The sequence below is a fragment of the Coloeus monedula genome, assembly GCF_965178545.1.
Source record: "Coloeus monedula genome assembly, chromosome: 16".
NCBI classification, from domain to species: Eukaryota; Metazoa; Chordata; class Aves; order Passeriformes; family Corvidae; genus Coloeus; species Coloeus monedula.
The window spans coordinates 5,837,500-5,849,556 of record NC_138796.1 but is presented as its reverse complement, the minus strand read 5'-3'; the positions used below and the strand labels follow the sequence as shown (position 1 = coordinate 5,849,556).

General features: G+C 45.6%; 1 protein-coding gene across 1 annotated transcript in view; it reads right to left on the bottom strand.

Moving 5' to 3' along the window:
* SDK1 (sidekick cell adhesion molecule 1) overlaps positions 1-12,057 on the bottom strand; it is a 381,963-nt gene that overhangs the window by 24,994 nt on the left and 344,912 nt on the right. The window contains exons 35-37 of the mRNA XM_082292298.1: positions 4,137-4,252; positions 2,293-2,479; positions 1,422-1,559 (exon numbers count right to left, since the gene is read on the bottom strand). Coding sequence (XP_082148424.1) covers positions 1,422-1,559; positions 2,293-2,479; positions 4,137-4,252 — 441 coding nt within the window. The remainder of the gene's footprint in view (positions 1-1,421; positions 1,560-2,292; positions 2,480-4,136; positions 4,253-12,057) is intronic.

Below are 12,057 nucleotides of genomic sequence, written 5' to 3'. Positions count from 1 at the left end.
AGGGATTCTTCTCCATGGCAGGAGGATAAATATGTTTGCTGAAAGAAAAATGTTGGCACAAGAGAAAAAGGTGGGTAAAGACTGGAAAATAAATTTAAGCAAAAATTTTGCATCTGAGGGAGAGCCCTCCATAACCTTCCTGCTCCCATCAGAAATCTTCCAGAGGGGAAGGAGAGACAAGCTGGAGTCAGGGGCAGCACAAGCAGAGGTGGAGAAGAGAAGAAAAGACAACAAAGGTCCTGAAGGATGTTAAGTCAAATGCGTGCAGAGAAAACATGATCTGACACTTCCATATTTTCAGGGAAAAAAAATGTATTCTTAAACATTGCATAGGAATGAAGAAAAGGGAGCAAATGCCCAACCAGCCTGAACCTCCTGCATACCCTGTGCATATTTCTTGGTCAGAATTAGAAATGCTTCCTGTATTAGCTCTTTGTGCTCTGACCTGCCAGCCATAAAGGCTGACAGTGCTTTTATTCTGGTGTTTTCAATCTCGAGTTTAACTTTCTCAGTGCATGAGACATGGATATTTAGACAATATAGATCATTATTCCTTACATAAGAAGCAAATGCAAGTGATTGATAGCCTTATTTCTTTGGAAAAGAGTTTAAAATGGATTGGCAATGGCTGAAATTACTCTCCCTGCTGTCACGCTGCCAAAGCTGGACATCCTATTGAACTATTGGCAATCTACCAGCAATATAAAAATATTAGTAAGTCCATCCACAAACTATGTCATCTTTTCTAATTCACCTTTGGAATGAATTTACATTTGTTTTCAGAGAAACTGCCAAATCCTCCTCCGTTGCTGCTCTGGCAAATTAATGAAGCGTTTGTGGCCAGCACATTGTTGTGGTTTAACTGGAATCTAGTGCTGGGTTAAAAATGCTGCCTGAAAACTCCGTGTGAAGAGGCACAACCACGTCTCTGTCCTGTTATCCTCCCCTGTAACAGCAGAGGTGCTACCAGTGATGACCAGCACATTTGATGCCTGGGCAATCTCTGTGATAACAGAAGTGACACATGACGTGATAAGCAACACAAATGTGCCTGCCAACTATTCTGGGATGGAGCCTACTCAGCAGTTTCAAAGGCAGAGCGTGGAGATAATCAGGCACTCCCAGGCTGAGCTTCCTCTTTGCCCAGATCAGGTAATGACAGCTGTCAAATGACTTTTCAAATCACACAGACTACAGTTTGTGCAAGAAAGTGAGAGAAGACAAGACAAAAGCTATATCCCACAATATTATAGCTCGCTGAAGCGTTTTGGCAAAAGTGGAATTGTTTTATTTACCCTTTGCCACCAGGCTTCTCTCAGAAAATGGCAGAGAGCAAGTAGGAAATTGGGCAGAGATGAAAGGTCCTGCAGTACTATTGTGTCATTTCTCCATGAATATGTATGATCAGAGATCTTTCTTACCCTGGACAGGAGCCAGAGGCTCGTAGACGACTCGATAACCCTGCAGGACTCCATTTGCTGCTGCTGGCTCACCCCAAGATACGTTGAGTGTAGTGCAAGTGATTTCAGAGAAGGCCAGGAAGCTGGGAGCACTGGGTGCTGAAAGGATTGCACACAGATTGAATTGCAGCAGCAGCAGTCAATCTGATATACATATATATTATAAAACATTGCTTTATTTGCCCAGCCTAAATCTAAAGGAAACAAGCTGAGAATGGGATTTGTCAGTTGTATCCAAATGTCCTGTAATCAGTCAGAAATGCAGCCTGTCCTAAAAATACAGCCAGTCAGCTACAAAACTGAACTTCCACAGCAAACAAGGAGGTAGGGCATGGAATGGAAGGGGCCTCAGAAGGGTGTTATGGGAGCCACCTCCTCTTCACAGCCACCACCAAGGGCATTGCCTTCACCCTGTGCCAGACTACTCCCAGCACATCCAGCACAGGGAGTGCTCAACCCGACTGGGAGGCTGCTGATCCAGCTTAAAAAAAAAAAATAGGGAGGAATTCTAAAAAGCATGCTAATTGTCTCACAGGACTGTCATGGCAAGTTCCAGGCGCTGGAGATGAGTTCCTTCTGATTTCCAGGTGTGACAGCAGAAACCAGAAACAGCCACAGTGTTTTCTTCTGGACCAGCTTAGTTTAGGGACCGATCCTTCTGCCACTCCGCTTTCATTTCAGCTGTGTCACTCCCTTTCCACACACTCCACTTGTTTTATGCTTTTTTTCCCCCTTTCAAGACCTCTACAATGTAAATCCAAACAGCAGTGCCCTCCTGCCTGCCCCTATTTCCCTTGGCCCGTGCCCAGGTGAGCAGGCCAAGGTCCCGTACCAGCCTGGTGCGTCCTGCCCTGGGCAGGGCTGCTCCTGGGGCCGTCCCCGGCCGCGTTGAAGGCGGAGATGCAGACCAGGTACCGCGTGTGGCTCGTCAGGTTCTTGAGCCGCACGGTTGTCTCCGGGAGGAAAAGGACCTTCACCTTCTCCGTGTCATTCAGGGCGTCGCTCTCCCAGTAATAAATCTGTTGGGACAGCAAGAATCCCAGCATTATCAACGTTGGAAGAGCCCTCTAAGATCATGAGTCTGACCATTGACCCCCATGTTCCCAAGTGCCACATCCACTCGCCTTTGGAACACTTCTACCACCTCCCTGGGCAGCCTGCTCCCATGCCTGACCATGCTTCCTGTGAAGAAATTTTTCCTAATATCTAATCTGAACCTCCCCTGGTACAACTCAAGGGCATTTCCTCTCAACCTGTCACATGTTTTAGTATATCCTACACCTAGAAGATATCTGGTGACTACAGCTAAAAATGTCCAGGAAGATGGTGCAATCTTGTCTGGACTCCTCTGTTAGTTGGGATACTCAGATTTTTCAGCACCTGCCAAATCTTTTCCTTTGGCAAGTTCCCCTGAGTCCAATGACCACATAGCTGAGTACATCACTCAAAAATAGAGCACAGGCTGAAGAATATGGCCTAATGACAGCAGGTATGAGCCGCCAGAATTCAGCGAGGAGAAGTCCGTTTAAATACTCCCTTCAATACAAGCTGCCTATCAGCACTGGCATCCTGATACACCCTGATGGTCCATAACTCCCCATTGCACACAAACAGCACTGCCACACCACTGGTGTTCAAAGCACACCCAGGAAAATGCCCTCCTGAAGAGGGTAACAAAGATTCTCCCTAAAGTTCCTTGAGGTGCTTTCCCCCCTTCTTCCATTATATAATTTTTACCCTGATGCCATAAAATTAGGCTTCGGAGAATTTGTTTCCAAGCAGGTGGTGCCAGCCCTATTTATTGGACAGGCCTGGCAGCGAGAGCATTACAACCAAATCTGGCCAAAGCAAGCCAGAGAGTGGAGAGAGCAAGCCAAGGCAAGACTCCACCTTGGATCTCCAAGCCAAGCTGCTGAAACCATTTATATACGTACAAAAGGGAAAGGACAGGGATTGATATATAAGGATGCTTGTTACTGCCAAGAAGGGATGCCAGATTATTCACATTGGCTTGGCTTTCCTTCACTTATGGATCTAAATTCATGGAGAGAGGCAGAGCCAGACACTGAACGCAAGCCAAGCTCCAGTGTTTGTAGACTTGCCCATTCCCACTCTCTGAGGGTCCATTGTCATGCTGGAGGTGCTGAGCAGCGTGTCTCTGCAACGTGCTCACCTCCTGCAAACCGAATGCAATTAATACTCTGATTTAATTTAGTTAAAGTTAAGGAAACGAAGCAACGCTTCCAAAATTTGACCTGGCTCAGGCTTCTAGCTGGAGGAAAGTTCTGCTCTTCCTAAAGGCTTGTAACATTTGATGGAGGGAAAGCTCAGTTAATTTTCTTCAATACATTTCTTGCCCCCAGCTCTTGTGTATCTGTGTTGCTTTTTGGAGCAGATACGTTGCCTGCATAAGCGGAGCTGCTTCCTTATCTGCATGCTCTGTTTCCCCATGCTCTCCCTTCTCCATAAATAATGACACACTCTCCCCTTTTCTCTCCTCCCCTCTCCCAGTCTCTCTCTTTTGCTTTTGGGACTTGCTGCTGTTCCCTACTGCAGCCTGAGCACTGTTTTAATTTGCCTTATGCGGCGAGGGCGACTGCACTCTGTAGAGCTCTCTCACAAGTAAATAGCAATGCCAAGCAAGATAAATGGAAACAGGAGGAATGGGAGGATTGCCTTGTAGCCTTGGATGTTCCCGTTCTGGCTGTCGGCAGGAGGGGGGTCCCAGGTGAGCTCCAGCTGGCTCGCGGAAAGGGAGTTGACTTGGATGTTCTGTGGGGCCAGTGCCGGTGCTAGGGAGGAAGAAGGACAGAAGAATTAACAGTGACAAGCAGAATTAGCTCATATCCAGGTCTTCCATTTGCAGAAGGACCCAGGGCAGACTCTGTTTATGCCACAAGTCAGCAACGAGCCAGCCCCGGGGTATCTGCGCCATTGGGATATCTCGGCACAAGAGGCGTGAGGAGCAGCTGAACCTTGGGACGCAGGCTGGCTTAGACACTGAATCAACCCAATCCTGCCAGCAGCTTTGGAAAAGAAAGGAAAATTTTGGTTTCCTGGTAGTTTGGGTCTCACCTTTGGTGGTGGCTGATCGACTGTTCCTGGTGAGCAAGGCAGCCCCTACCACCATCAGCCCAAATCCCACTCAGCAGCAAGATTTTGGGCCAAAATATTGCCTAAAATTACCTCCAAAACTAGTCAGCTGCTAATCAATTCACTAATATTTTATGTATGATGGAGTGACTCTTAGTTTGCTACTTGATAGCTCCACTTTGATTACACTTCCACATGCACACACAGGCCCTCTTTGGCTCCTGATGGCATTTCTTCTTTGCATTGTGCTGTGCTAGAAAACCAATCTTTGAGTGCACCTGGGTCACTCTATCCCTGCCTTTGTCAGGATCCAACTTGGTACAGGTGGATTTTCCTCCCCAGCAGCTACTGAGGACGCTCTGTTCTCCTGACCTGCTGTCTGTGCCTCTGGCAGGTTTGAACAAAACAGCTCCTGTTCTGTTCACAGAAAAGGTGCCGAAGCGTGTCCTGGTCAAACTCCAGAAGTGGGGAGAGAAAGGCAGGGCAAAGGCTACGCTTCTCCTTTCTCTGTGTTCACGGTGCCACAGCCTTCAGCCAGACCCCCTGAGAAAGTTGTCTCTTTTCTCTCTGCCCCTTTCTGGGCCATAAATAGAAGCGATAAAATATTCACCACTTGCACCGGATAGCCCCGGTTAGCTGTTCCTCTGGAGACTTCTTTCTTAAGAGAGAATGACCTTCATAAGTCACAGTTTTCTACCAATACTCCCTCCCCCCAGAGTTATAAAATAAAAAAGTAATTAACACCCACTCAGCCTGACACCAACTATTTATTTTGTTCTAACTGTGTGGTTTCCATATTATCACTGCCCACCCTGCCGTTAATGGAAATGTTAATAACCAGCGCCAGGTTGTTGTGACAGATGCTTGGGCTCATTATCAGAAATTCTTATTTACCGCTCCATTAAACGACAGAATCGCACAAAAAAACAATTCAATCAAAACTAACTGGAGGAATTTTAACAGCCACATTAATAATCCAAAACATAAATAAAGTTAATGTCTTTTGCATGTTTGCCATTGGCAACTCTATTGCAAAATTATTGCTATACAATTAAAACGTGAAAGGTAAAATTGAAAATAGCCTTTATCCCAGGGCTCGGTTAAAACTCTTTATTTATTGTGGGGTTTTTGTTTCCTTTTTGGCTGGATGGTGAATGCATGAGGTGACAGTGACCGTCAGTAAAACCCAGCTTGGTCACAAGGATGCACTTGTCCGATTGTTGCCCTGCCTTCTGTGCTCATTGCTTGGCTGGATGCCCTCAGTTCAAGGGAGCTCTGTTAGGGACCAAAAACCTCAAGATTTTGAGACTTTCACAGCAGAAACCATAGCGTGAGGCCAAACTGATCACAGAGAGCAAAGCTGAAAACACATCCCGGAGATCTGCCACGAAGAGATGCTCAGGGAAACAGGAGTGTGTACAGTCACAGAGGAAAATGGGTCACTTTAGCAGCATATTTCCTTTCTAAGGAGTCACACCACTGTATGTCCTGAGCTGACAGCTTCAAAGTGCTCTCAACACCCAGGTCTGAAGCAGCACCTACAAGAGCATTTTTCTTGGGATGCCATGTGCCAGCCTGGAACAAATGCTGCTTCTGAGATGCGACCATCAGAGGAGATGGCGTGTGCAACCTGCTGCCAGAAAAACACTGCTTTTCCTCAAGCCCTTCATGCAGCACATCTAAGAAACACAGTGGTTAAAACCTGCCAGTGATAACTCTGCACTGACACGCTACTGGAGCTGCATTTTCGCTGGCACGGCGGCAGAAAATTTGACGGGAGGAATGAACAAAAAAGTGTGGAAAAAGACATTTCTCTTGGCTGCCTCAGAGCCTCCACGAGACGCAAATTGTTTGGTTTTGTGCCCTGTGAGTCTGTCCCTCTGTTCAACTTTCAAAAGCTGAGGTGTCCCTCATCCTCTAAACACAGATTTCTTGTTGACAGCGAGGGACAGCAGAAGAGTGCTGCTGATGCTTGATGTGGCTCTGCGCCGACAGCACGTTCCATCAAGGGTGAAGTGAAATACTTCAAAAAGAAGTAAACACATCCCTGAAGACTCTACCTGTTTGCAACCCCAAACCATTCCCTAAATATATGGATAGCCTGTGCCAATAAAAGCAAGTGCATTTTAAAGGTGAATTCAAAACGCTTTTTACCTTCTAGGAATGCACTTCAAGATTACTGAGCTCAGAATTTTTCATGGCTGTTGAAATCTCAAATACATAAAAAGCAAGGTTAGAGCTGCATACCTCACACTGCTTTAGGTGTTAGTGACATTATCAACTATAGCAGGAGTGACACAGACCCCCGAGGGTCCAAACACAGCTCTTGGCAGGTGGAAAGCATTTCACTTTGCCTGAAAAAAACATCTGTGTACTCATGAGGTCGAATTTTGTGCACGTATCCTGCCTTGGAATCTCATGCAGATATTTGTTAACATTTCTTTTCTTATCTGATTTCAATTTACCTTTGAGATTGTCTCCTTGAAACTCTCCCTCAGCCGAAACGTAAGGAGAACGACTGAGCAGGTTGTATAGTAATTAGTAACAAATACTAACAAATATGGGCTGGGCTGCTGTTGGCAGGATCACGTAAAGACAACAAATCTATCCAGAAACGTGGTGAGAGTGTCAAAATGAGCCCATAAATAAAGTTACGCATCTAAATCCACATTTAAACATACCACTGCCCTCATTTCCCAGCTGCACTGAGCAGGCTCTGCTCACACTGCAGTCAATTTGAGCTTGCAAATGCTTCTAACCTTTAAAGAGAAGGTGCTCAAAATCCCCCGTGGCCTCCCTGCTCTGGAGCTCCGTGCTCTGCAGAAGGTTTGCCTCAGCTCTTCTCGCTTGGGATATTTGTTCTCTGGGCTGTGTGGCACCCAGAGCTTTCCATCAGTATGGGACTACTATTCCTTTTCCCAGTGACAGTCGCCACGATGCTCTGTGGCACAGGTAGGCTACAAATCCTTGTGATTCATTGGGCAAACTTAATAACTGGTTTTGTGAAGCATTCCTCACTGCTCTTATATCTGCTCCAGTTTCTGGGGAGCAGAGGATTTCTCCTCTACAGGTTTTCTGATTGTTTCTGCAGTGGCAGTATTATTGGCAGGACATTCACAGACAAGTTTGGGACAAGATTCCCTGATACTCGCACGCCAGTTTAAATAAACATGCAGGCCAAAAATGAGGAGAAAAATGCACTGAAAGAGACTGAAGATTTCCTGTGCATCAGCTTGATCCCAAACAATCCCAAGCAAATTTCTGTTTATAAAGACCTCTGATCCTTTTTTATCTAGCAAGTGTTTCCCCCCAGTTCTTCAAAGCATGACTTGGAGAACATGCCTGCCTTTATTCCCTAGTAATCAATATGTTTGCATTTTGGTGTTAGCACCTAGAGGCCAGAATCTCATTGCACAATGTGCTGCATAAACACAGAAGAAAGACACAGTTCCAGGCCCTCAAATCCTCTAATCTGTCTCCACATTACAATGGAGGGGTGGTTGCAGCATGTTCTATCAGCTGTAATTTTACCTGCCTAGTGATTAACAACAAGGGAGAAGGCACAGCAATACTCAGTTCAGCGTGTGCTGATGGTGAAATCTTGCACACTAGAGCCTCCAAAGTTTACAGACCCATTCCTGGAACACACAGGCATGGAAAATAGGGCTGGAAAGGGTTTGGAGAAGGCTCAGACATCATCCTCCTGTGTCACACCGGGATCTGCTCGCTGGTGAGATGTTCATGTAATCTCAATCACTGACTTCTTTCCAGATTGCGCTGTCATTCCCACACAAACTCTGCCAGCACCTCTCTACTTTAACAACTCTTAAAATAGGGGTTTGTATAATACCCATATTTTAAAAATAAAAATAAACAAAATAGGGATATCTATAACAATAACTCATAAGATAACTCTCATATTATTCTTTTTGATCATAGTCTAACCTAAACCATCCTCGCTGTATTGAAGTTACATCCCTGCAGTGACATGGAGATTGCTGCTTCTTCAGCTGCAGCCACTGCCTTCAAGCTACAGTGTAGATAAGCAATAGTTTAGTGGATTATAAAGCCAAACACAATCCAACAAACAGAAGGTCACCAGATAAAACAGTGAGACTGATCTGCAGAACAGGCAAGGCAGAGCACAAGGGGTTTTCCTGCAATACGGGCCTAGAGAAGGAATGTGAGGATGGTACCTCCCAGGAATAACCAAAAAGGTGAATCTGCAGATGTCTGCAGTCACTCCTTGCATGAAGGAAAAGTGGCATGAGAGAAAAATGTTCAGTGTTTATTGGCCATTTTCTTACAGAGTCTGGGGAAGAGCAGTGAGAGGATCGGAGCTTCCCCGTGCGGCAGGGCCTCGGTGCCACCAGGAATGCTGTGTGAGTGATGCCGATTAGCTCAATAACAATTAGTCAACTGTGCTTCAAAACCAGCTACTGCAAAGCTGCTTTCTGCTGTGACAGAGCAGCACAAGCTATATTTAGAATGTAAAACATGCTTCCCACTAATTTCTGGCTGTTTTAGGCTGGGCTTTGTCTCGTGATGGAAGTCAGTGCTTTTTCCGTGGGCTGCACTTTCTGTGGTTACTCAGATGTTTTTCAGAGGCACTGAGAGATGCAGAGCCACATTTCAGGGATGTGGGTCTTAACCCCTCCAACACACTCCATTTGCTACGCTGGGCCTGAGTGCTCCTACCCTCTTACTCTGGCACAGCAATTTGGCACCAACAGCCAGTGCTCTGCCAGGTATTAACTTTGTCAGGCTTGTGACACCCTGAGACACAAAATGGGTCTCAGGAAATACCCCTTTTTCAAGGGTTGTTGATGTATGTGTTGATTTACACGGTTGCATAGACCAATGTAAGAGAAATTGAAACATTTCCTCTCGTACCAATGGAAGTGAACACAATAAGAACTTAAAAATCTCTCTCACCTTTGTGAATGCTGAAGATGAGAGAGCAAAAATGCAAAAATAGAAAGACATAGAATAGAAAGACAAAGTATAGAAACCTATTTTAGTGGAGAAGAAAAGGGAAGAGAAGAAAAAGAACAGCTGTCAGGATGAGGACTTTGGGAGTCTGGAACACCTGCAATTGTTTTACTCTGTGCCATCTAATCTGGGTAGGCAAACACTTGGCTCTCTCTGTATACCGTATTTAGCACACTAGCTGTGTTTTGCCACATCAAATTTTTAAAGGGTATTAAAGTCATGAAGAAACATAAATTAAAGCAGCTGCAAATGATCCCCAAATGTAACATCCCCAGCTTCTTTGCTTAGCACTGGGAACCTTCCCAACTTTGGCACAGGTATCATCAGCACCTGCAGAGACACAGGAGGGAGGTGGGGGTGGAGGGAGGAAGGAGGGAGAGATGACATTCCTGCAAACTGAATTCCTGAAAACTGAAATGAAACAAGGACTAGAAATGAAGTATCTTTCCATGGACACAAAGTTAGGGGGTTACCTGCCAGTGCTGTTTTTGAACTGAGGAGGCATTTTCATCCTGTTCCTCACCATCTCTTCTGGTAGTGGTGAAAACACTGCTGCTGTGGTCCCTACTCTTCTAAAGTGGGTTTGGATTTCCCACGTGCGTGAGCCGTGTGCAGTCTGGGAATTTCACGGGACAGACGTGGTCTGGGTGATGCAGGGGTTACTGTGATTGCAACCATGGCAAACCTCTCAGAGCAGTGCTGTGAAAGAGACTGCGAATAAAAACTACACACTTTTCTTTTGCTGAATTCCACAGTTCTGCTTAGCAAACACAACCCTGGAACAGGCTATCAGATTGCATACTGAGATTATCCATCAAGGGAGTGAGAGAGCCCGGCCCAAAAGTAAAGCCCTCACACAACTGTCAGACTGCCTATGCAAAGGACGTACAGGTGGTTAAAACAAGAAGGGGGGAATAATAAAATGAGCTTTTCCCTCTATTTCTTTCATGTCAACAAGGATATGATCACACACAGGCAGGCAGCCCATCAGTCAGCAGAGATGGGCCATGAGCAGGAACAGCAAGAGCCTGACAGCATTAGGTATGCACAAACAAACACACAGGCACAAACCTGCAAGCTAAAATCCCCTCTCTCTTACATCCATGCAAATTAGGGATAGCTCCTGAAGCCCCCCTCTCCCTTACATCCATGCACATTGGGGTTTTCTCTGTCGAAGAGCAGACCCAGTTGTGTAAGGAGAGCAGTGTCAGCTCTGATGAGCGCAGGATTCGCCCCCAGGAGGTGCTGAAGGTTGTTCAAGGGATGCTGAAGAGCTGCTGCGTGTTTGATGCACTGGTCTGATCCTTTCTCGTGTGCAGTGGGAGCAGTACAGGATAGGAAAACACTGCCCTGCATTCTCTTACAAGTCTACCCATTAGAGAACAAAATTACTGATTTCAGATTATTTCCCCACACTCTCCAGGACCCAAAATTCCTCCTCCTCTATTTATAGTCATGCTCCACTTCTTATAATTTGTTAATGCCACATTTGAATATCATAATACCACAAGTTCATGGCAGCTGACAAAATCACCCATTCACATCCACCAACAGCAATGGCAGCACCTACTAAAGTCTAATCAGCACCAGCAACTCCTCCTGCTCCACTGCAGCCAAGAGAGTGCATCAAATAATCTCCACTGGGTTTGCCATCTACCAAATGTCAAAAGCTGTACCAGAAAAAAGTCAAAGGGCACAGGTGGGATCTATCCCCAGAATAACCTTTTGCTGTGGCTTTAATGCCAGTTTGGGTAGCTGGCCGCCATGAGGGATTAATTTAGGATTTACAGATTGCAACTGTCAGGGAACCCCAGGGAGCCCCCAGAAGACTGTGTTCTTGCACTCCTGGGGACAGAGAGATTAAATTTAAATTTTCTTGACTCTCAGCAAGAGTTTTCTCTTCCTTTCTTTATTTTTCATCCCTGAGATCATCACTGTGGTTTTACACCCCCATATCATCTCAGTGTCTGGACCGCTGTGGCCAAAATATTTTAGACTATTGCTAATTCATACTTTCATAAGAAAAAAAGGCAATTTTTTTTGTTTCAAGTCTACAACGGGCAACCTGAAAAGCCTCCAGTTCTGTGATTGATGACAGAAACAGCAAACAGATGTCAGAGAACAAAACCAACTGTGTTTCTCCACAGCTGGCTTCACAGCAAAGCTGTACAGAGGAGGCAAAGCCACGGGAGTTGAGACCCATATGAAAATACTTACAGCACAAATTTTGCTCACATATCCCAGGATGACTGCAAACAAGCAGAGCAGGACTGCACAATTATGCAAAATAGAAATTTGGCTGCAAATAGAGCCCTTTAGTCAGAAGCACTCCAGCTCCAGCCTGTGGCTGCTGGAATAGGAGTTATCAGCCAGGGGCTTCCCCACTTCTTTACCAGGGCAATTTCTGGTTCATTTGACTTTACTACTGATAGCTCGTGTTTTTTGAAAGGAAGGTTAATTCCTCTGCTTTTAATGGAGTAGCTGTGCTGGCAGTCCAGTAAAGCTTTGCATA